The following is a 25,169-nucleotide window of genomic DNA, read 5'->3' as shown; positions in this document are numbered from 1 at the left end:
CTTTTCTTTGTTGAAGAGGGTCTGTGCAATCCTTCTGCCTAGTCCGCCATCTTGCCCCGCCTCTCCTATTTTTTTTTTAGAAAAAATTTCATATAAACCAGTGGCATACTAATCATATTCCTTCCCTCCTGTGCTCTTATTGGGTATTAGTACTTGGAAGATGAAACCTGGGAATACGCCCAGGGAGTACTTGAGAATATTCTCAGTTATTACTTATTGGTCGAGGTAGGACTAAATAAAAGAAACACTTTACTTTTCCCATCCTACTCCAAGAATGGAATCTTTAGACCCAAAATTGTTGTTGTTAGCTGCTGTGGAGTCACCCACAACTTATGGCAACCCCACGCACAATGGAACAAAACACAGCCCAGTCCTATGACAAGGTGATGATTGGTTGAAAATCAAACCATTGTGTTCATTCAGTTTTCATTGGCTGATTTTTGGAAGTAGTTCTTCAGGCTTTTTCCTAGTCATTGTTAATCTGGAAGCTCTGCTGAAACCTGTTCAGCATCATAGCAACCTGCAAGTCTCCACTGACAGACAAGTGTAGTGTCTGTGCATGAGGTGCTTGACCTAGAACTGTACCTGAAACTCTGGCAAGGAAGGCAAGAATTCTACCACTGAACCACTCATGGCTAATGGACTCAAAATTAATGGTTGCCAAATCTTAGCTGACTGTTGTAAAAAATATTAATATTTGTAAAATAAAAATATTGTAAACATTGTTATCAAAATAATACATGTATACAATTGAAAACATAATACAGAAGGAATTAAATGAAAAGCAGTAGTAACTTAGTCCGTCCCACTCCACCCCTATTCCATCCTTCAGAGGTACCCAAAGTTTAATGGTTCCTGATTTTAGTTTATCTTGTATTTATAACTTTCTGTCTAAACAGTATATAATACTATTATTTCCTGATTTATTAACTTTATGCATAGACTTGTTGGTATAATTAGTGAACATTTAGCTTTCTTATGCCCCCCATATGTCCTCCCCTCTTTACCCAATATAAGTATATTGCTTTCTTTTGTTTGCTTATGTACTCCTTGTATTTGTAACTTTAAATAACAAATCTAGGCATATTTTACTCTTTCTTTTCCCATTCTCTTTCTAACTTGATTTTAATACATCATTATTTTTACATTGCTAAGCTTATGTTCTGAAAATGCAGCATAGTAAAGTGGTTTAAGCACATGAGCTTTGGAATCTGATTACCTGGCTCAAATCCCAGCTCCACCACTTACTAACTATGGAACAAACCTTGTGCAAGTTACTCAACCTCTCTTTGCCTTAATTTTCTTAACTGTAAAAGGAATTTTCTTAACTGTACTTATTTGGGGAGAGTTTAAGTAAGTTACTATATATAATGTGTTTAGAATAGTGCCAAGCATGTTGTGTTATACAATGGTTATTAGATAATTAAATTCAGTAAACCATAATTAAATCTTTTATCCTGTGTCAGTAATGTGTCCTCAACTTTGTTCATTTGTGTTACTACATCTCAAATGTTTGCTTTATCTACATAAATGTGCTAGTGTTTATTTAAACCCTTCTTAATCTCTCATTATTCTTATTTTACTGTATCTTTCTCATGTTTCATGTTTTAGTATTTTCTTAAGGATATGAACTAGTGTTTTTTTTTAAAGAGTTTTCCTCCATTACTCAACTTTTGTCTGTTTTTTTTTTTCAAATTCCTGTTGATAATTTGGTTGCTGGTTTATATTTAAGAATGAGTAAATAAAGAAGTTGACTGCGAGATGTGTGAATGTTAACATTGTTTTTCATAACATGACACATTATGTGAGAGTGAGGTGCCAAGAGTTGGCCATTAGTTTATTATATTGCAACTCCCTGACATGCCAGAATGTTGTGGAATTTACTTTGACCTCTGGGTCACTAGTGACTATACTAGCTTCCTTAGGTTTCCTGGAAGTTTGCTCAAAGTCTTTAAGGAAAAAGTCTCTCATTTGAAAAATAATATATACAATGAGGGATTGAAAGATCAGCTTGTTGTATATTCATTATTTTGAAATAGCACAGAAAGTTTGGATATTATTTGTTCCTCATGTAGATCTTCTGTCACTCCTCTAAATTTCAGTCCTGCTTCTCGCTCCTATCCTTGAAGATACTTGCCGTCCAAGTTCAGAAATTCTCTAGGATTCTAGGGAACACCTTTCTCACTTCATACTCCAGTTTCAGTATCTCCTGCTATGTATAATCAGCAACAACCCTTCATCATCTTTCTTTCCTATATAACATAGTAGTCTCTCTCTCAGGCTTTTTATTGTTTTGGTTTGTTTTTGTGTGTATGTTTTCTACCTCTACAGTCTTTCTAATGGAGACTTAGAAGAATAGGGTAGAAGATAAAATAATGTATTCTATTTTGAGTTAGAAGTCTTCATTATAAATTTTTAAAAGATAGGTGTTAAAATTTTAAATTCATTTTTTTTCTCTATCTTAAAAAATATTTGTTGAATAAAGGAATGACTGAATGGACATTAAAATACGTAAATTAGTCTGATTTTAAAGCTATATACATGTAAAAACTGAGGTTATTTGAAAGCTTTCTTGAAACTTGAATCTCTTGTCTTTTCTGAATCCTAATTTCAATGCTTTATTGCAGATCTTCATCACTTCATATATAGATTACTGAGGTAATCTTTTAACTATCCTGCTTTCTCCAATCTTGCCTTCTTTAATCTAGCCAAAGATAGATGCTGTGGGAGCTCTGGTGGTATAGTGCTAAGGCATTTGACTGCTAACCAGAAGGCTGGCTGTTCAAACACACCAGCCACTCCTTGGAAGAAAGATTGGGCAATCTACTTCCGTAGTGATGCTGCCTTGGAAACCTAAGGAGGGGTCACTATGAGTCAGATCCACTCAATGGCAGTGAGTTGAGTTTAATATAGATGCCTTCATGGACAGTCTAAAATGCACATTCCTTTAATGTTAAGGTACCCTCTTGCACATTCTTTTCCATCTGTCCCATGTGGTATTTTCCATCTTGTCTCTCTTGAGAATGTTTACTTGTCATTCAAAATCTACTCTCTATATTCTTTTCTTTATAAATAAGTACCAAATTCCCCTTTTCCTTAGCTCACTACTAGTTTTGTACCTTCTGTGATGTCTATTGTTGTATGTTGTTTTGTGACTGTTTTATATGTGTGTCTTTCTTTATTACTGAATTTATGTTCCCCACAGTATATGTTTTTCTGCACTTTGAGACATAAGACATTCATTCAACTGACATTTTTCTTACTATTAATGACTTTGGATTTGCTGTACCTATGAACCTTATTAAGGAGCTCTGGTGGTGTAGTGCCTAAGGTATTTGACTGCTAACCAGAAGGTTAGTGGTTCAAGCCCACTAGCCACTCTGCACAAGGAAGACTGGGCAATATACTTCTGTAAAGATTTCTGCCTTGGAAACCCAAAGGACCCTATGAGTTAAAATTGACTTGATGGCAGTGAGTTTTTTTTTTTTTTTTGGTTTATGGACCTTATTGGAGGGAAATGGCCTTAGATTATGTTATTGGCTATTAATAATAAAATCCAGGCTTTCACTTTTCTGTACTCTCCTTTTAGTGGTTTTGGAGAACGCTTCATGGGGATATAAATTTCCTTTTGGAATGCTGAGTATCTGAGTTCAGCTAAGTTCTCTCTGCCTCTCAGCTGGTTAACATTTAGTTTATATTACAGAGAGCATCAGCCCTGACCTGAGGCATGAATAAACATGAGTACAGGTACTCATGTTTCATTGCTTATAGGAGAGCTTGTGTTTTGATATGTGATTATATTCAGTTTCTATTACTTTTTTTTTTATAGCAAATCCATTCTCATAAACAAGGAAGCAGGCGCATTGAAACTATTGTTGATCTATAGTATTTATGCGTTAGTAGGAGTCATAACCTACTTCCCAGACCTATTTCAAAGCTTACTTACAACCATAAGATAACAAATTAAGAAACTAATGAAAGAATAACACATTGGATGTTTTGAAACAATTTTTTTCATAGTTGTGATTGCACAATTACTAGATGAGCAAGTAACTTATGCCTCAGGAATTAATAACTTGGTTTATTTCTTCTTTTTTACAGGTTGACACTTTCAATTGTTTGTTCACACACACACACACACACACACACATGGTTCATATATTGGCAAAAAATCCATCATGATTTCTCTATTCTCATTTTTTTGCTTATGATACCTATTTGCCAGTTGCTGTTGAGTCAATTTCAATTTATGGTAACTCTCTACGTGGCACAGTAGAACTGTGCTCCACAGGGTTTTCAATGGCTGTTGTTTTTTCAGAAGTGGATCATCAAGACCTTCTTTTGAGGCACTTCTGGGTGGATTCAAGCTTCCAACCTTTTGGATATACCCAGCAGGGTATATTAACTATTTGCACCACTCAGGGACTCCTTGCTTATGCTATGTACTCTTATTTTACTTATAGAAACTAATCTTTTAAGTGTAGAATCAGCCCATACATCCTGTCAGAAACCCAACCTACCATGTATTGAACATTTTAGAACACTGCGTGATATGTTAGCTAACCTTATCAGTAGAGATCTTGTAACTATGTATATTTTATAGAGTATTAATAAATACTTTTCTTCATGAATTAATCTTTATTTTCAGACTTTGATTCTTCACAGAGCACTCAGTCTACTTACTCTCCAAGGCAAACAGACAGTTGTTTCAGTTCTAGTTCAGAGATGGTAAGTTGTGCACTTTCTGCTTCTTAATATATGCTCTACTGATTTAGACTTATTTGTATTTCCTATAGTTTACATTATAAATAATTAGAATGGCAGATCATGGACTAAAGAGGAATGCTTTATTTGTGATTAATCATATGTTTAAATGGAATTATTTCATTTACTCTTCCATCTTCATTCACTCAGACATTTGTTTTTAACTCATGAGCCAAATTGTTTTTGCTCAGACATCACTGACCTCTATGTTGTCAAATTCACTGGATACTTTTTAGTCTCTGTCCTAACCAGAACTCTTAATAATATTGTTAACTCATTACTTAATAATATTGTTAACTCATTGCTAACTCATAGTGACCCTATGAGAACAGAGTAGAACTGCCCCATAGAGTTCCCAAGGCTGTAAATCTTTATGGAAGCTGACGGCCACATCTTTTCTCCTGCAGAGTGGCTGGTGGGCTTGAATCACTGAAGTTTTGATTAGCAGCTAGAGCTCTTTAACCACTGAGCCACCAGGGCTCCTTAAACAATGATACAGATTTTTATTTTCTCTTCTTTGAAAACTTTTCTTCTTATTGCTCGTGATAATGCACCATTTTGGTTTTCTTCATGCTTCTTTGACCCACTTTGCTTTTCTTTGCCATTTCTCCTTTACTCTAACTAGTGTCTATTACAAGATTCTCTTCTTCTGTTAACTTGCACTCTAAACCCTATGTAATGTTACACATTCCAATGACTTTATCTGCTATCTGAATGATAACAGTTCCCAAATCTATAACTAACCTTGATCCTTAGATATTCAGTGTCCTCTTGGAAATATCTTTTTGAATATTTCACAAAAATCTCTATCTTTTCTTATCTCGAACCAAACCCTCTGATGTTCTCCCCAAGTCAGTTTTTCTGATAGTTCCCATATGCATAGATAACTTTCCATCCACCCAATTACTCATGCCAAAAACTTAGTAGTCAACTTTGCCATTTCTTTCTCTGTCTCATTTATCTCTTGCAAGCACTTTTAATCCATCACTACATCATCCAAGCATGTCTACTGTTTTGGTTACTTTGTGCCATTCTAACAGGAAATACCACAAATGGGTGGTCTTATCAAACAAGGCTTTATTTTGTTATACTTTTAGAGGCTAAAAGTTCAAGTCCAAAGTGCCAGGCTCTAGGGGCTTGGTGAAAGACCCTCAACCTTGGACTTCAGTTCTGTCTCTTGCTCCCAGCCCACTGAAGCTGGAGGCTTTCTGCTCTCAAGCCACTCCTGGCTGCTGAGGCTAACAAACCCAAGGCTGATAAATGAAATGGCACAGTCCCAATATTACCAAATCACATGGCAAGCCACTGATTCAAGTCTATTAAGAGTCCCAAGATCAGCAGACAACATGGCAGGCTGCTGAATAACAACTCGGCTACATGCAGGATTCAAGTGTGCTAAAAGCTATAGATCATTCCTAAAGCTTCTTATTTACTGGGAGCAGATCACATCCCTAAGGCAGCTACTCAGCTGCTCATAGTAGATTCCACCATGGAACTGATTATTAGTATCATAATGAGAATAACTACATCCAGCTGCCCAGGCACTCAAAACCAGACCCAGCCAAGTTAAGGACACATAACCTTATCTACCACAATTCCACTCTTTGTCAACTTGCCACCTGTATAGATCTCCTTCACTGGGTGGCTACAATCCCCTAGTTCATCTGAGTAGTGACATCACCCCCCTTGGCCTGGCCCTGTTCCTCTACCTCTTAAGCATGGCAGCCCTGCCCCCTCACTTTTGGGCAGTAACTATGGCCTCATCCCACTGGCCCACATGAATGAGCAGCCCCACACTCCAGAACCAAGTTGGTGAAGATTTGATTCTTTGAAACCTAGAGGGCTGTGGTGGTTCCACCCCCAGAGGCTATGGTCCTACCCTTTGAGGCTGAGGCAGCTCTGTTTCCCATTTCCTTGGTCTCTCCACTCCTGCTGATTAATGCTAAAGGCAACCCACTCTGCCAGGAATCTTCATGCCCCAAAACACTCAGCTTTCTTGCTCTGTGGGCCAGCCACCCTGCTACTACATTTCAGGCCGGTCTCTTCTACCAGTTAATGCCCAAAGGCAACCTACTCCACCAGGAAGATGCCTACCCAGTGGCATCCAGCTTTCTCCTCCCTGGGCTGGTAAGGCTGTCACTGTCTTTTGCTGGTCTCTTGGCTCTACTGCTGCCATCTCTCATGCCAGGTTTTGGGTCAAATATGTACTCCATTCCTGTTTCAGTATTTTAGGTATCTGTCAGAATAGCATCCTCCTGTCTTGGTACCATATTCTGTTTTGGTTACTTCCTGCCACTCTAACAGGGAATACCACAAATGCGTGGTCTTAACAAACAGGTATTTTCTTACAGTTTTGGAGGCTAGAAGTCTGAGTCCAAAGTGCCAGTCTTTAGGGGCTGGGTAAAAGCCCCTCGACCTTGGGCTTCAGCTCTGCCTCTTGTTCCAAAGCCCATGGCAAGCAACTGGTTCAAGTCCATTAAGACTCCCAAGATTGGTAGACAACATGGCAGGCTGCTGAATTACTACTCGACTACACACAGAATTCAAGCATGCCAAAAGCTAGAGACTTTCCTTAAAGCTTCTTCTTATATACTGGGAGCAGACCACAGTCCTAAGGCAGTTACTCAGCTATTCACAGTAGATTCCACCATGGAGTTTACCATATTTACAGTATTACCAAATCACACAGCAGGCCATTAATTTAAGTCCATTTTTAAGTCCCAGGGTCAGCAGAGCATGGCAGGCTGTTAAACAATGACATGGCTACATGCAGTGCTCAAGGTGCCATAAACTAGAGACCATTCCCAAGGCTTCTCCATATATACAGGAAACAGACCACATCCCAAAGGCAGCTACTCAGCTGCTTGTGGTAGATCCCACCCCGGAATTGATTGCCAGTCTCGTCATGGGAAATAACTGCCACCAGTTGCCCAGCCACTCAATCAGGCCTAGTCAAGTTGACACACAAACTTAACTACCACAATTCCACCCCTGTCAGCTTGGCATCTGTAGAGAGCTTCATTGGGTGGCATCTGTACAAATCTCCTCCACTGGGTGGCTCCAGTCCCCTAGTTCCTCTAAGTGGAGACCAGGCCCCCATTCCTCTCCCTCTTGGGCATGGCATCCCCTCCCCCTCACTCTTGGGCAGTGGCTATGGCTCCATCCCACTGGCTCACATGAATGAGCAGCCCCACACTCCAGAACCAAGTTGGTGAAGGCCTGGCTCTTTGAAACCTAGGGGGCTGATCGTTCCACCCCCAAAGGCCATGATCCTACCCTTTCAGGCTGAGGCAGCTCTGCTTCCATTTCCTTGGTCTCCGCTTCTGCCAATTAATGCCCGAGGGGAACCCACTCCACCAGGAAGCCACCTAACCAAAGGCATCAAGCTTTCTCCTCCGTGAGCTGGTAAGGCTGTTGCTGTCTCATGCTGGTTCTCAGCTCTGCTCCTGCTGTCTCTCATGCCGGTCTCTTGCTCTGCTCCTGCCATCTGTCATGCCATATGCCAGGGTCTCTCTGCCAGGGTCTCGGGTGAAGGACATACTCCACTCCTGTTTCCCCATTTTAGGCATCTGTCAGAGCAGTACCCCACTCTCTCGATACTGTATTTTGTTCTGGTTACCTAGTGCTGCTCTGACAAGAATATATACCACAAATGGGATGGCCTTAACAAATAGCAGTTTATTCTTACAATTTGGAAGCTTTAAGTCCAAGTTCAAAGTGCCAAGCTCTAGGGTCTGGGTGAAAGCCCCTCAGCCTTGAGCTTCAGCTCTGCCTCCAGCTCCCAGCTCACTGAAGCTAGATGCTTTTCTTCACTCAGACAGCTGCTAATTACTGAGGCTGCCAAGCCCAAGGTTGACAAGTAACAAGGCACAGTCCCAATATTACCAAATCACACAGCAGGCCATTAATTTAAGTCCATTGTAAGTCCCAAGGTCGGCAGAGCATGGCAGGCTGTCAAACAATGACATGGCTACATGAAGGGTTCAAGGTGCCATAAACTAGAGACCATTCCAAAGGCTTCTCCTTATATACAGGAAGCAGACCACATCCCAAAGGCAGCTACTCAGCTGCTTGTGGTAGAGCCTACTGTGGAGTTGATTGCCAGTCTCATCATGGGGAATAACAACCACCAGTTGCCCAGCCACTCAACCAGGCCCAGTCAAGTTGACTCACAAACGTAACTACCACAGAGTTGATTACCAGTCTCATTATGGGGAATACTATATCCAGCTGCCCAGCCACTCAACCAGGCCCAGCCAAGTTGACACATAACTCTAAATATCACATCTACCTCCAATATAAATTGCAAATTTATCTGCTTCTTTCAATCTCTGGTGCCAGTACCCAAGTCTAAAGTAACATCATCTTATTCTTCAACTATTGTGCTTGTTTCATAAGAGAGCTCTGTACTTCCACTCTTGTTTCTCTTTGTTCTCTAGTTAGCAGTCATCATGATCTTTTGAAAACATAAATTGAATCACATTACTCCCATGTATAACTATTCAGTGGATTCTTATGTTGCTTTAGAATCAAAAATCCTTACTATGGCCTACAGAGCTGTGTAATTTGACCCCTGGCTACATCTCTGATTTCTTCTAGTACCATTCTCCTTTTCTCATCATGCTACACACATACTGACAGTTCACTTTCCTTGGTGTGTCAGTCTTTTTTCTGCTTTTCAGGTCTTTTATACACTGTTTCCTCTTCCTGGAATATTTTTACTATACCTTACGGTAATTAAGGAGCGCTGGTGGCATAGTGCCTAAGGCATTTGACTGCTAACCAGAAGGTTAGCGGTTCAAACTCACCAGCTACTCTGTAGAAGGAAGACAGGGCAATCTACTTCCATAAAGATTTGGAAACCCAATGAGTGTTGCTATGAGTCAGAATTGACTTAGTGTCGGTAGGTTTGGTTTGGTTTTGATTTTACTCTTATTATCCTTTAAGTCTCAGTTTGAATTTTGTTGTGTCTTCAAAAAGTCCCTCTCTGACTCCTCAGTCTAAATTAGGCCCCTCTGTTATGCTGTCAAGGAGCTGTGGTGGTTTAGTGCCTAAGGCATTTGATTGCTAACCAGAAGGCTAGTGGTTCAAACACACTAGCCACTCCTCAGAATGAAGACTGGGCAATCAACTTCTGTAGAGATACCACCTTGGAAACCCAAGGAGGGATCACTATGAGTCGGATTCGACTGAACAGTAATGAGTTTGTTATGCTGTCAAAGGATCCCTGGTGGTGCAGTGGTTAAAGTGCTTGGCTACTCACTGGAAGGTCAGATATTGGAGCCTACTAACTTGCTTCATAGGAGAAAGATCCAGCAGTCTGATTTATTGCCTTGGAAACCCTATGGGACAGTTACACTCTGTCTTGCAGGGTCACTATGAGTAGGAATTGACTTGACAGCAATGCGTTTGGTTTGGTGTCATGCTATCAAAAGTGCCTCATACTATTTCTTTATAACACTCTTCTCAATTTATAATTGTAAATGTATGTGTATGATTATTTAATTAATGTCATTTACCTCCATTAGAATGTGTGCTCTAAGACAGTAACTGTGTCTGTTTTACTCACATTGCAGATACTCAATGACTATTTATCTCTTGAGTAAATAAATACATTGAGCTTGCTTTCTCCAATTTGTGCCCAGCCAGCTTTAGTGCTGTTTCTTGGACTTACTTTTGCTATTTCAGTGCCAATGAACTTTGGTCTTTTAAGTTTTGTATATTTTGCTTTCTATTAACTTGAATAGTCAGTACTTTTATGTATGATTTTCATAAAAAGAATATTTTGGGTAGTTCAGATAAGTTTTTCATGAGGTTGAAAGATTCAAGCTAGCAAACTGGAATCTAGACCTGTTAACTTCTTAAAGTTTGACTTTTTAGATAACAGTTTACATATTTATTGCTATTCAACTTTTTTTTTTGTCTTTTTGATTTTCTAGTAGCTAATAATCTCCTTAAGCATTTATATGTTATATATCTTTCAGAAGACTGTGCTCGTAAAAAATATATAATAGGTATTTTTTTGACTGAGTGGGTCAATGACTGTATAATAGAACACGTTACTTGTGTTAGCTGCCCCTTTCAAAGGTATTACTATACTTCTATTTCACTCTTCTAAAATAGTGAAGAGTGTGTTGCGTATCTTTTCTGTGTGAAAGTGTAAGAGGATGATATAGTCTACAATCGTTGTTGTTGTTACGTGCCGTCAAGTTGGACCCAACTCACAATGACCCTTCCTTGGGTTTCTGAGGCGGTATCACTACTGAAGTAGATTGCCCAACCATCTTTCCGAGGAGTGGCTGGTGGGTTTGAACTGCCAGCCTTCTGGTTAGCAGTCAGGTGCCTTAGGCACTACACTACCAGAGCTCCTAAGAAAAAAATATTTTTTAATCACTTTTGAATTTGTAGAATAAAAATTATTATTATTCTAGTTGGTAAAAATATGTAACTTTTTAGGAGGCCATAACTTATAGTTTGAAGATTCTTTGACAGTATGCCTGCTTTGACTTATCATTATCTTTTCTGTATTTAAAAATTTTCTAGTATGCTTTTAAAGAATGTTTGCTTTAAAGTGATTAAGTGGAACTTTTAAAATAATTTTTTAAATGCTTAAAAATATTTAAGCATTATTTACAGCAAAATTATTAAATTGCTTTTAGCCATCTGAAGATGAAGATCAAGTATTACAGCAACATGAAGAGTCAAAGAGAAGATTCATTAAAACCAAAGAAAGAAATAATAATGTTTATATAAACAGGATGTCAAGACTTCCAGATGATAAGATTGTTAAAAACACTGCCAAAATTCATAAACAGAATGAGAATTCTCACCAGTTCTTGATGAAAAATAATAGAATTCAGTTTCCACAGTCTCAGTGTAACTCAGCATACATATTCCAAAACAAAACTAATAGTAACTACCTTCTGCAATTTGCAAAATGTGATGCATGGGTACAAACCGAGAGTGAATATGCACTAGAAGAAAAATTAGATGCTGCCATACAGTGTGAAATAATTTCAAAATGTAAATGTAGAAGTGATATGTCTTCTCTTTGCAGTGTTGAAAGCTGCAGCAAAAATATTAAGGCAGATACCACTGGAGGGCAGGACATCCTTGAGAACAACTAATATCTCAGATCTCAGCCTGGGATTTTAGCATTTCATTTGACTTGGGAAGGCAATAATATTAGTTTAGAATTTCATTAACCCAATAAGAAATGAGAAAATTGTAGCTATGCACAAGGTGAAACAATTGAGAGGATAAATTTATGGTTTATTCTAAAGTGATTTAATATTACTTTATGTGTTTAATTTTTTACATAGATATTTGTTTAATAACTTTAGTGTATCTTCAAGCTTTTAGAGAATTATATATATGTAATTTTATCATCTATCATTCTTACGGTGATTATTCATTATTTTATTCTTGTGGATTAAAAATATGTTTGTTTGCTTCCTTGCTGCATTTATTTTAAAATTTGCACAGTTGCATTTTCTAGCAAAAATGTTCTTCCAAGATTTTAAGGAAAAAAGTAATACTAAATAATATAAAATAAATTTTGTAAGCTACTTTATAATATTATACCCACATTAAAATTTTGTAGCATTAATTTTTAGGTAAAATTTATTTTCTGTTTGGATGAAATTATTTTGTTGATGCTTATATCAATTTAGAGGAATATCCTCTTCAGGATCAAATATATTTTAATGTTTTTATAAAAGAATTTTTCAAAATTTGAAAAAAAAGATTTCACTAATTTTAATATTAAGATTCTTTTTATAAATATTATATGAAGATTCCTCTTTTGTAAAATATAGGCTTTGTTTCCAACACATTTATTTTTTATATCAAGAAGATTTTAAATGTTGATACCCTAAAATTGACATTTGCATGGATGTTACAAAGTGCACAGCGAGGCATCCTGATACCTAACTGAGCCAAAACTAAAATTGTTAGGGATTTCTGTCGTTGTTGTTATTGTTTTGTGCCCTCGAGTCGGCCCTGACTCATAGTGATCCCTCCTTGGGTTTCTGAGGCGGTATCACTATGGAAGTAGATTGCCCAACCTTCCTTCTGAGGAGTGGCTGGTGGGTGTGAACTACCAGCCTTCTGGTTAGCAGTCAAGTACCTTAGGCACTGCGCCACCAGAGCTGTTAGATATTGTATTTTCCCATGCACACATCACAAAATAGTTTGTGTTGCAGAGGTGATTTGAAGCATAACAATTTAGAAACACCAACAGCTAACATATAAACAGTAGCAATCTTCAGATTTTTAGTTAGTTTTATGCTGTTACTTTTGCTACCTCAAAGAGCACAGTGAGCCCTTAAGTAATTTTCTTATAGTAATCATCTCAAAAAACCAAAAAGAAACTCACTGCCATCAAGTCGTTTCCAACTCATAGTGACCCCCATTGGGTTCCAAGGCTATAAATCTTTACAGAAGTAGATTGCCCCATCTTTCTTCCATGGAGCAGCTGGTAGGTTTGAACCTCTGACCTTCCAGTTAGCAGTCAAGTGCATTATCCACGACGCCACCAGAGCTCCTATGTAATCATCTCATATAATGAAAATAAAATTACCTGATGTACATTCGTAGGTTTTCAAAAGGCCAGATTTTCATGCTCATATATGTTACATAAAATGTATTCCACTGTGGATTATTTTACAAGAATCTGATTTATTAAAACATTGAAGACTGATACATGGAAAAAGAAGACTCTATACTGGTGAAATTAGAATAAGATTAAGCTGTGAATCTTGGCTTGATCTCCAATATCAAATAAATTGATTTTCTCCAAATATTAATCAAAGTCTAGCAAAACTGAAAGCAAATTTATTACAAAACCCTACAGCTAGTTCTATTTTTATCAGTGCCATAATATGGTATTTAAGCTCAGTAAGGTGAAGAAGACTATCAGGACTTTTTTTTTTTTTTTTTTTTAAATACAGTGACCGTAAATCTTGGAACTAGATAAGGTCCTTAAAGTAGATAAATATATTTGGAAAGGAAACAGATTACAAAAGAAAAAGGTATCTCTTATCTAATAGATTGTACCATACTTCTCAAAATACATACAGGTTTAGGTTTTCTCTTGGTGAAACCACTTGAAAAATAAAAAGCAACTGAAGTAAATGTAGCTTTCTAAAGCTGTCAGAGAAGCTCAAAGGAAACTGAAAAATATATTATTGGAAGTTGGGAGAAGGGGGACATTTATTATGTAGTGCCTGAAAGTTAAGCAACACTGTCACCTGCATTAATGTGGGAAGTGCAAAATGTATCCAATGGATTGGAGGATTAACTGATGACATTTTCAAGGAGAGTGGTGAATATGCCATGTGGCTGTTTCCAACTGCCTAAAGTATAAGGCAAGGTGTGAGTCTTAAGCAAAAACAAAGAACTTTGTATATAAGTGAGCCAGGACTTGCTGGGATCCGAAATCAAACTATTTCTCATTCCATCCTTTTCCCAAGCCATGTTGTTGTTGTTGTTTTGTGCCGTCAAGTCGGACCAGACTCATAGCGACCCCTCCTTGGGTTTCCGAGGCAGTATCTCTACGGAAGTAGATTGCCCCATCTTCCTTCTGAGGAGTGGCTGGTGGGTTTGAACTGCCAGCCTTCTGGTTAGCAGTCAAGTACCTTATAGGCACTATGCTACCAGAGCTCCCAAGCCACATGATTCTAAAATTAAGAGAAGACATTTGGGTAAAGAGCAAATACAGGAGACACAGTCAGGAAAATATGATGCTAAAGATGTGACTGTACAACCCTCTGTATAGACCTCAGAAATTTGAGGTGGTGCTCGTAACAGATAAAGGATCTTAAAGGGCATGGCTTGCAGATTGTCTCCACTAAACAATATGGCTTTTAAGAATGTTAAAGGTATTTTCCTTTCACAGGTTTATCTTGATGAATTTTTTGAGTGTGGCTTTTATCTAATGGGCTAAACCTTAGGAGACCGACACTATTTTAAGAGAAATGTAGAAATTTGTAGAAATACTGCCAGCTTGGACTAAAACAGACAATATAGAATGAAATAAGGCCTTTGGACTCCTGAACTACTGCTGGCAGGAAGTAGGCTGAGAAAACTACTTAGCTTCAAACATCAGCAATTTTTTATGGAAAAGATAACTCAGATGGTGGAACTAAGATCTATGGAGAATCACTCCCAGGCATGATAATTGAATCAAGGAACCATCTATCTGGATCCATCAGTTTGGATGGATTTCCAAATTTTCATGGGCTAATGACTTGTTTGCCTCTTTTCAGTGGGAAAATCTGTATTGATTATCCTATGACTTTTCCACAATTGCAGATGTGACATGCAGATGTGTAACATGTTTCTTTAGTTCACCAGGTCTTTTGTATAACTTTGGAAGTTGCTGTATTTGAGGAGCCAAACCAAAAACCAAACTCACTGCCGTCAAGTCAATTCTGACTCATAGAGACCCCCATTGGGTTTCCAAGACTATAAATCTTTATGGAGATAGATTGCCCTTCTTTCTCCCATGGAGCAGCTGGTGGGTTTCAACCTCTCACCTTCTGATTAGTACCCAAATGCCTTACTCACTATGCCACCAGAGCTCCTTGAACTGTGCTTAATTAATGGCATCTCAGGGGTCTCATCCACATTTGGATGAGATCTTGGACTTTTAACCTCAGCCTGATGCCCTAATAGGTGAGACTTGCAGCTGTGGGGGGTGTCTTGGGAAAGTATATTTTGGATGTGGAAGGAATGCAAATAATTTGTGGCCAGAGGATATGTTTGTAATTTCACTGACACTGCTTTCACAAAAGATGGAGCCTAATTGTGCTTTCCTTGAATATGCACATTCTAGTAACTTCTAACCAATAGAAAATGTTGGAAGTGATGTTGAATGATTTCTATGGCTATGTCATAAAATGTGATACAGTTTTTGCCTAGTGCTTTCTCTTAGGACATGTGCCTTTGATGTCCTGAGTTGACATTTTAAAAGTCTGGCTATCCTAAAACCTCCATATTTCAGGTACTATGCAGTAAAACAACATAGAAATAGAGAGTAAGATGCCTGAGAGCCTCAACTTTTCCAGTCCCCAGCCTTTTGTACCTTCCCAGCCCAGATGCCTGATGTGTGAGTGAGTGAACCAACACCATGCATTTAACCCAACCAATATTGAGTAGAAAAGAAATGAGCTGTTTTCTGCTAGCCTTGTTCAGACTGCAGATTTATGGTCAAAATATGTTCTTTTTGTTTCTAGCCACTAAAAAGATTAGAGGATTTTTTTTAATATACTTTATTCTCCTAACTATCTATCTTTTAAGAGCCAGAACATTGTTTTGCATTACTTTGTTCTTAAAAATATATATGGTCCAGGTTGCAGGGGGCATCAAGCTCAATTGGCATAACATACTACACAAAACATTGTTCCACCTCCTACTTTGGCGAGTAGCGACTGGGATCTTAAAAGCTTGCAAGCTGCCATCTAGATGCAAAGATGGGTCTCTCTTCATCCAGAGCAAAGAAGAAGGAAGAAAACCAAAAATTCATGGAAACAATTAGTCCTAGCGACTGGTACACCATCCGATCTGCAAACTATACAACTCTGAGACCAGAAGAACAAGATGGTGCCTGGCTACTACTGTCAACCACATGGAAGGGGATCTATGTAGGAGATCTTGATAGAGAGGGAGAACAATGTAGAACAAAACTAAAAATCATTTGGAGAAAAAAAAAGGGGGGACCAGGTTTGCTGGTCCGATAGAGCCTGGTGGAACCACTGAGACTATGGTCCCTAGCTGCGCTTCAGGTCTGAAATTGAACCCATGCCTGTGGCTTCCAGCCACATATGTCTATTATAGGCATATGAGTTGAACATTTACCTTAGGTAGGTACACTCCTTGGAGAGAACAATCATGGGAGAAAGAAAGGCTGCTTATGCACAGTGAGACAGCGCAGGGGGCAGGAGTGCATGGAGGGATAGACACTGGGAAGAGGTAACTATCAGGAGGAAGTATGAGGGGAGCTGTTGCATTATGGTGAATTGTGAGACAAAGTGTATGTAAACTGCTGTATGGGAAGTGAATTTTCTCTTTAAATTTTCACACACATCACAATATGTTGTTGTTGTTGTTATGTGCTGTCAAGTCAGACCCGACTCATAGTGACCCCTCCTTGGGTTTCCAAGGCAGTATCACTATGAAAGTAGATTGCCCATCTTCCTTCCGAGGAGTGGCTGGTGGGTTTGAACCGCCAGCCTTCTGGTTAGCAGTCAGGTGCCTTAGCCACTATGCTACCAGAGCTCCTATAGGGTTCAAAATTGTGCTTTTTACACAGTGGGCACTCAGTAAATCCAGTGGTGCTATTAAAATACTTTGGAACACAACCAGGAAGGCATGCATTTGGTTCTTTTAAAGTAGCTTCATTCTTGCAATATAGTTGGATCACTTAAAACTTCCCCCTTGAACCTCCGTTCTGGTTATTTTGTTTACTGTAGGTATTCAGACTTTGGCTGTAGTCATGAACACTAGTATCTCACTTCATCTTGACTTTGACTCCTTAATCTAACTTTTGCCTCATGGCTTGATGGTGATGATGATAAACATTAGCTATTAAAGTATGTTGAGCTATATGTAAACTTTATAGAGCTGCTACATCTTCCATTGCCTTGCACATACTAAAAAATACATTTGTTTTAACTATGTAACAGACACAGAAGTAAGTTATATCCATTACATCATTTAATTCTTATAATGCAGGTACTTTATTATCATTTTACAGATAAGGAAATAGAGGTTTAAATTGGTGAAGTAACTTTCCCAAAGTAACAATCAATAGTGGAGATAGGATTCAAACCAAAGGTCTATCTAATTCTAAAGCCTATGCTGAGGTAGCATAGTGCCTAAAGCATTTGACTGCTAACAAGAAGGCTGGTGGTTCAAACCCACCAGCCACTCCTCGGAAGGAAGATGGGGCGATCTGCTTCCGTGATATCGCCTTGGAAACCCAAGGAGGGGTTGCTATGACTCGGTCTGACTTGACGGCACATAACAACAACCTGTTCTTAATGACTGTGCCTGTTTCTGATAGTTGACTTCACCCATGTATTTGATTTGCTATTTGGCCGTTCTTCTCCAGAGCTGATAGTTTTGCTTGCCCTTGATTTGCATGTTGCTACATTCTACCCTGTGGCTCATGTTTAGGGGTTCATAGGGAGCTCTGGTGGCATAGTGCCTAAGGCATTTGACTGCTAACCAGAAGGCTGGAGGTTCAAACCCACCAGCCACGCCTCGGAAGAAAGGTCGGGCAATCTACTTCCGTAGTGATAGTGCCTAGGAAACCCAAGAGGGGTTGCTATGAGTCTGACTGAGGGCACATAACAACAACAAGAAGTTTGCTGTTTGTTCCAGGGAACAGTGTCTCATGGGCTAGGTTTATTAGGTTGATGTGATCATCAATCCTATGATAAGCAGAAATAGCATTCATTAGTACTTGACAAGGAACTCTGGTAGTATAGTGCCTAAGGCACTTGACTGCTAACCAGAAGGCTGGTGGTTCAAACCCACCAGCCACTCCTCGGAAGGAAGGTTGGGCAATCTATTTCCGTAGTGATACTGCCTCCGCAACCCAATAAGGGCTCGCTATGAGTCGGGTCTGACTCGACAGCACATAACAACAAGTATTTGACAGGACAGAGTGGGATCTTTTCCCAAAAGTTTTTTTTTTTTTTTTTCCCACTAAGGAAGGTGTGCTAGCGGTGGCACTTCTCATGATTCCTTGGTAAGGACTCTTCAGCAAAGAAAACAAGAAACTCTCATCAATACTATATAATAAAGTGAAATGGTCATAAGCCTTAGTCAGGCCAATCTTGGAAGCAGTTCCTGAGATTTTAAACCATCCATCGAGTAAAAGATCAAATCTTTTGACAGCCTGCACATCCAGCTGGGGTTGTAATGTATTCAGTGCTCGCACATTAATTTCAGACTTTCCATCCTATTATACTTGCTTTTAGTTATAAAGAAAATCAAATTGATATTACTCGTATCATGGTAGACTGTCCTTGCCTCACTTTTGCTAGCTAGTTTTATCCCTTCTCTCATCAGATTCAGGGTACAGTCATGCCAGTGATTCTGATGGCTACCAATTACAAAAGAGGGAGACTTTCTCCAGAAGACAAGAATATGATTTCCTTCTCGATTTATTTGGTCATGGATCCAATCCTCTACAATCAGACTTGGTAAAACATCATTAGAAATAGACTGTAAAATGAGCGCACTTTTTACTGTCTTTTAAGCCAGCTGCTGGGACCTCACGGTTGGTTACAAAGTAACTGAAAGCCATTCTTCATTGAAAATACGACAAGCATGAGGTCGTTTCCGGTCTTGAGGGCGAAATCATGCGGGAGAAGGTGTCTGGCCTAGAGCAGTGGGCAGGCTCCGCCCGCCCGCGGCTGGTTCTGGCACGACCCCGCCCGCGGGAGAAAGGCAGCTTGAGGGAGGAGGCGTGGCAGCGGACCGCTTCCTGAGCTGCGGGGCAGAGCTACTTACTGTAAGCCCCCAGAGTCTATTTTCTTTTGCATGTTGGCATAAGAGTTAATTCTATTGTCTACTGTTGGCCATTTGGTCCTCAGCTTTTTGTGTCAATGAACATGTTATATATGAACGGTATTTGCCACCCATCTGTTCTAAGAACTTTTATCGATACTTGTGTTAGAGACGTGAATGCAGAAAAATTGAGGTAAGTTAACAAGATAGCCCAAAATAGCCATTAGCAACATTTGAAAAATCAAACTGCAATGAGTATAATGATATTCCTTTTCTATCATAGACTTAATTAGTAATGAAATTTTATTATGTTTGATATTGGTCAATTCTTATGTCCTTAAGTGATACAGGAAACTACCTCATTTTCAGTAAGATTATATCGAAGGGTTATTTCCCTGAGCTATTTTTTATTTGGAAATAAGTCCATCTGACTTTACAGACAGCAGCAGGGGAAATTACTAAGTGGAGTTTTCTAAATTATTTTATAATGGCTGTGAGTAATGATTTCTTTGTTCAGTATCTTACAAAGGTGAAATATTTCAGTATGCATCTTAATCTAGGAGTGTTTTCTGAACTCCGCTACCAGATATTTTATATTTTCAAATGTCATTGGCACATAATAGATCTGAAAAATGAAATATGAAAACACCTCAAGCTGATATTTCTCTGGATTAATTTGTGGCATTTGCACTCAATGCTGGCAAAATTGAACATTTTTTTTCTTTGCAATGTGTGGAATAGTATTTGATGTGTGTGTAGTGCTTGTAACTGTGTATTTCTCAGTAGGTGGAACTCATCACATTTTGTTAAAGAGGGAGCTGAGCAGCACTGATCAGGATGATCCTAGACATGCAGCTCACCATCTTCACCAACAAGCTGGGCATGTCTTTCTTCTTGGTTGTCATTCTCAATCATTGTGTGGCTGTCAGCAATCCCAAGAGGCAGGGATAGGAGTGGCACTTTATCTGCCTTATGGTTCCAGGACATGGTCTGATGATAAATGAAGGGTGTGAAGAGACTTCAGTTTCACTTCATCCTTTCTACCCATCACAACATAAAAAGCAACTACATCTTGACTTTTCCAGCAACTTTTATTTCCTCAAAGTCTTCCTTAACCCAAGAAGCTGCCACTGAATAGGGTCTGGTATAACCAACCAAAAACCAAACTCACTGCCGCCGAGTCAGATCTGACTCATAGTGACCCCTCCTTGGGTTTCCAAGGTGATATCACTATGGAAGTAGATTGCCCAGTCTTCCTACTGAGGAGTTGCTGGTGAGTTTGAACCACCAGCTTTCTGGTTAGCAGTCAAATGCCTTAGGTACTATGCCACCAGAGCTCCCAGGGTCTGGTATAGGGGCTGTTTTATTTTCTATCTCCCAATATAAAAATATAAACCCAGTGCCATCAAGTTGATTGTGACTTGTAGCAACCTTACAGGACAGAGTAGAACTGTCCCATACAGTTCCCAAGGCTGTAAATCTTTATGGAAGCAAACTGCCTCATTTTTCTCCTGTGGAGAGGCTGGTGGCTTCAAACCACAAACTTTTGGTTAGCAGCCCAATGCTTTAATGACAGCATCACCAAATCTCCCTAATACAAAAATTTAGATATTGTTGTTTTGGTAGTCCCTCCTAATTATTATTAACTTTTTTGGTTATTATTATTGAAGAAATGACTCCAAAGCTAATGTACAATATACTTTAAAATGTAACAGCAAGCTGAGTTTCTGCTTCTAGGGCCCACTTTCTTTTTCCATAAAAGAATCCAGAACCTTTTTGTTAATGGATTTGTGTAATCCTCCTGGTCAAACTTGAAGAAGTTAGTAATAGGTGTTCATATCAGGGCTCTCTTTTGGGACAGATTTGTGTGCCCTACAGTCACATAGAAGTGACATAGAAATGGAGACATTCTTTAAGTTGATTACATTTGTTTGTATTTACCATTTAGCTTGTTTAGATGATCTGTCAATTTCTTGTATTGTGATTGCTTGTGTGTGGCTATCATGCTGGATGCTATTGCCACTGGTATTTCAAATACCAGCAGGGTCACCCATGGTGAACAGGTTTCAGCGGAGCTTCCAGACTAAGACAGACTAGGAAGAAGGATGTGTCAGTCTACTTCTGAAAAAATTGGCTGCTGAAAACTTTATGAATAGCAGGAGAACATTGTCTGATACAGTGCCAGAAGATGAGCCCTTCAGGTTGGAAGGCACTCAAAAATACACCCGGGGAAGAGCTGCCTCCTCAATTAATGATGTTGATGGAGTAAAACGTCTGAGACTTTCATTTACTGATTTGGCATGACTCAAAAGGAGAAGAAACAGCTGCAAACAGCCGTTAATAATCAGAACATAGAATGTATAAAATATGAATCTAGGAAAATTGGAAATTAAAAAAAATTAAATGGAATGCATAAAGATCAATATCCTAGGCATTAGTGAGCTAAAATGGACTGACACTGGCTATTCAGAATCACATAATCATATGGTCTGCTATGCTGGGAATGACAAATTGAAGAGGAATGGCTAACCATTCATCTTCAAAAGAACATTTCAAGATCTATGCTGAAAGCACAATGCTGTCAGTAATAGGATAATATCCATACACATACAAGGATGGTCAGTTAATATGACTATTATTCAAATTTGTGCACCAACCACTAAAGCCAATGGTGTAGAAATTGAAGACTTTCACTAACATCTACAGTCTGAAATTAAACATGCAATCAAGATGAATTGATAATTGTTGGTGATAGAAATGTGAAAATTGGAAACAAGAAGGATCAGTAGTAGGAAAATGGACTTGGTGATAGAAACAACACTGGAGATTGGAGATAGGATTTTGCAAGACCAATGACTTAATCATTGTAAATACCTTTCTTCAACAACATAAATGGTGACTATACACACAGACCTCCCCAGATGGAATCCACAGGAATTAAATGGATGACATCTGGGGAAAGAGGTGATGGATAAGCTCAGTATCTGTCAGACAGAACAAGGCCAAGGACTGAATATGGAATAGACCATCAATGGTTCCTTTACAAGTTCAAGTTGAAGCTGAAGAAAATTAAAACAAGTCCATGAGAGCCAAAATGCGACCTTGATTATACTCTATCTGAACTTAGAGACCATCTGAAGAATAGATTTGATGCATTAAACAATGACAGAAGACCAGACAAGTTGTTGGAACACATCAAGGATATCATGTAAGAAATAAGCAAAAGGTCATTAAAAAGAAAAGGAAGAGAGAAAAGATGAAAATGAATGTCAGAAGAGACTCTGAAACTTGCTTTTGAACATAAAGTGGTTAAAGCAAATGGAAGAAATGATGAAGTAAAAAAGCTGAACAGAAGATTTCAAAGGGCACCTCGAGAAGACAACATAAAAGTGTGATAATGAAATGTGCAAAGAACTAGAGTTAGAAAAGCAAAGTGAAGAATGTTGTTGTTGTTGTTATGTGCCGTAGAGTCAGACCCGACTCATAGTGACCCCTCCTTGGGTTGCTGAGGCAGTATCATTACGGATGTAGATTGCCCCATCTTCCTTCAGAGGAGTGGCTGGTGGGTTTGAACCGCCAGCCTTCTGGTTAGCAATCAGTGCCTTAGACACTATGCTACCAGAGCTCCTAAAGTGAAGAATATGCTTCTTATTTCTAAAACTGAAAGAGCTAAAGAAAAAAAAAATCAAGGCTGGAGTTGTAATACTAATGGATTTTATGGGCAAAATATTGAATGATTTAAGGAGCACCAAAGGAAAGTAGAAGGAAATACACAGTCACTGTATCAAAAAAAAAAAAAAAAAAGTTGGCCATTCAACCATTTCAGAGTGTTTCTGAAACCTAGTCCCACTCTAACAGAAATATGCCACAAATAGGATGGCTGTAACAAACAGGAGTTTGTTCTATTACAGTTTGGAGGCTTTAAGTCCGAGTCAAAGTGTCGGGCTCTAGGGGCTGGGTGAAAGCCCCTTGAACTTCGGCTTCAGCTCGGCCTCTTGCTCCCGGCCCACTGAAGCTAGAGGCATCTCTTCACTAAGACCGCAGCTGGCTGCTGAGGCTGACAAACCCAAGGTTGACAAGTGAAAAGGCACAGTCCCAATATTACCAAACCACACAGCAGGCCATTGATTCAAGTCCATTGAAAGTCCCAAGATTGGCAAAGCATGGCAGGCTACTGAATGAAGACTTGGCTACATTCAGGGTTCCAGTGTGCCAAAAAGCTAGAGACCATCCTCAAAACTGCTTCTTATATACTGGAAGCAGACCATACCCCTAAAAGAGCTACTTAGCTGCTCCAATAGATTCCACCATGGAATTAATCACCAATCTCACCATGGGAATAACTACATCCAGCTGCCCAGCCACTCAACCAGGCCCAGCCAAGCTGACATGCAAGCTAAACTACCACAAGGAGATAGCATATGATCAAGAACCAAGGGTACTGAAGGAAGAAGTTCAAGCTGCATTGGACACATTGGTGTAAAACAAGGCTCTAGGAATTGATGGAACAATTCAACAGTTCAAACCCAATAGTTGCTCCATGGGACAAAGATGAGTCAGTCTACTTTCATAAAGATTTACAGCCTTGGAAACCCTTTGGGGCAGCTCTACTCTGTCCTAAAGGGTTGTTATGAGTCGGAATTTTGATGGCAGTAAATTTTGGTTTACAAAGTATACATGTGTATTAAGATTTTCTTCAGTTTGCTGCCTGGCATCACTTGCAGAGATACTTTATGGTCAGAAATATGAATGGACAAGAGGAAGTCAGTGAGACCTCATGCTTTGCCATATTTAAAGAAGTTATGAATGGCTTCTAAAAGTATAGCTGTCTTGTTCTTCTTGTTTCAGGATCGTGGAGACTGGGCTTCACATGGACCATAAGTCCTTGGCGTTATTTCCTTGCATCTCTTATTTTCTTTACTCTTCTTTTCTCCAGGTGGGAACAGACCAATAGTTGCACCTGAGCTGGCCACTCACAAGCTTTTAAGATCCCAGTCGCTAGTCACCAAAGATATAGAACATAGTGATAGACTATGTTATGCCAATTGACTTTAGTGTTCCCCAAGACTATGGTCCTGAAACTCCATGCCCAGCCACTTTCCCTCAAGGTGTTTCATTATGTCATCATGGATACAGTTGCAGCACATATAAATATATAGGTAGAGATATCTTCTGTCAGACCTGTATATATTCGTGGATGTAGTCCCGTTTGCCTTCCCACCCGTGTTCAGACTAACTGTGTATCTGTGCATCCACTGTGGTTTGTTACTACTGTTATTGCAGAATGTGTATGTACTAGTATTCACTGCTGTTGTCTTTAACTCTTGTGAGACTGCCCCCCTTATTGCACACTGCCTTTCCCTTCACCCAAGTTAATACATGTCTGCTCTCTGGTTGATGATTTTCCCCCTTTCCCCATTCACCCCTGGTAACCTTCAGAGAATGATTCTTTCTCTGTGTAAATCTTTTCTTAAGTTTTTTTTTTTTTTTTTTTTTTTACAGTAGTGGTCTAATACAGTATTTCTTTTTGTGTTTGACTACTTACACTCAACATAATATCCTCTAGGTTCATCCATGTTATGAGGTGTTTCAGATTCATCCTTATTCATCATTATTTAATGTTTCATAGTATTCTATGTTGTGTAAGTACCATAGTTTGTTTATTCATTCATTCATTGATAGGTACTTAGGTTGTTTCCATCTTTTTACTATTGTTAATAATGCTGCTGTATACATGGGTGTGAATATATGTGTTTGTGTCATGCTCTTATTTCTCTAGGATATATACCTAGTAGTAGGACTGCTGGATCATATGATATTTCTATTTTCAACTTCCTAAGGAAGCACCATACTGCTTTCCACAGTGGTTGTAGAGCTCTGGTAGC

The 25,169-nt window shown here is 39.0% G+C and overlaps 1 protein-coding gene and 1 pseudogene across 1 annotated transcript in view; one reads left to right on the top strand and one right to left on the bottom strand.

The window, feature by feature from the left end:
• Nucleotides 1-11,891, top strand: part of CUNH12orf40 (chromosome unknown C12orf40 homolog) — a 99,681-nt gene extending 87,790 nt beyond the window's left edge. The window contains exons 12-13 of the mRNA XM_007943184.2: nucleotides 4,649-4,728; nucleotides 11,424-11,891. Coding sequence (XP_007941375.2) covers nucleotides 4,649-4,728; nucleotides 11,424-11,891 — 548 coding nt within the window. The remainder of the gene's footprint in view (nucleotides 1-4,648; nucleotides 4,729-11,423) is intronic.
• Nucleotides 11,892-17,380: 5,489 nt separating this feature from the next.
• Nucleotides 17,381-19,106, bottom strand: LOC103198968 (annotated as a pseudogene).
• Between the last annotated feature and the right edge of the window lie 6,063 nt (nucleotides 19,107-25,169).

The sequence above is a fragment of the Orycteropus afer genome, unplaced genomic scaffold (genome assembly GCF_000298275.1).
Source record: "Orycteropus afer afer isolate SDZICR_OR568_19922 unplaced genomic scaffold, OryAfe1.0 scaffold00100, whole genome shotgun sequence".
Lineage (NCBI taxonomy): Eukaryota > Metazoa > Chordata > Mammalia > Tubulidentata > Orycteropodidae > Orycteropus > Orycteropus afer.
The sequence above is the reverse complement of the archived record's forward strand: the minus strand, read 5'-3'. Positions and strand labels throughout refer to the sequence as shown.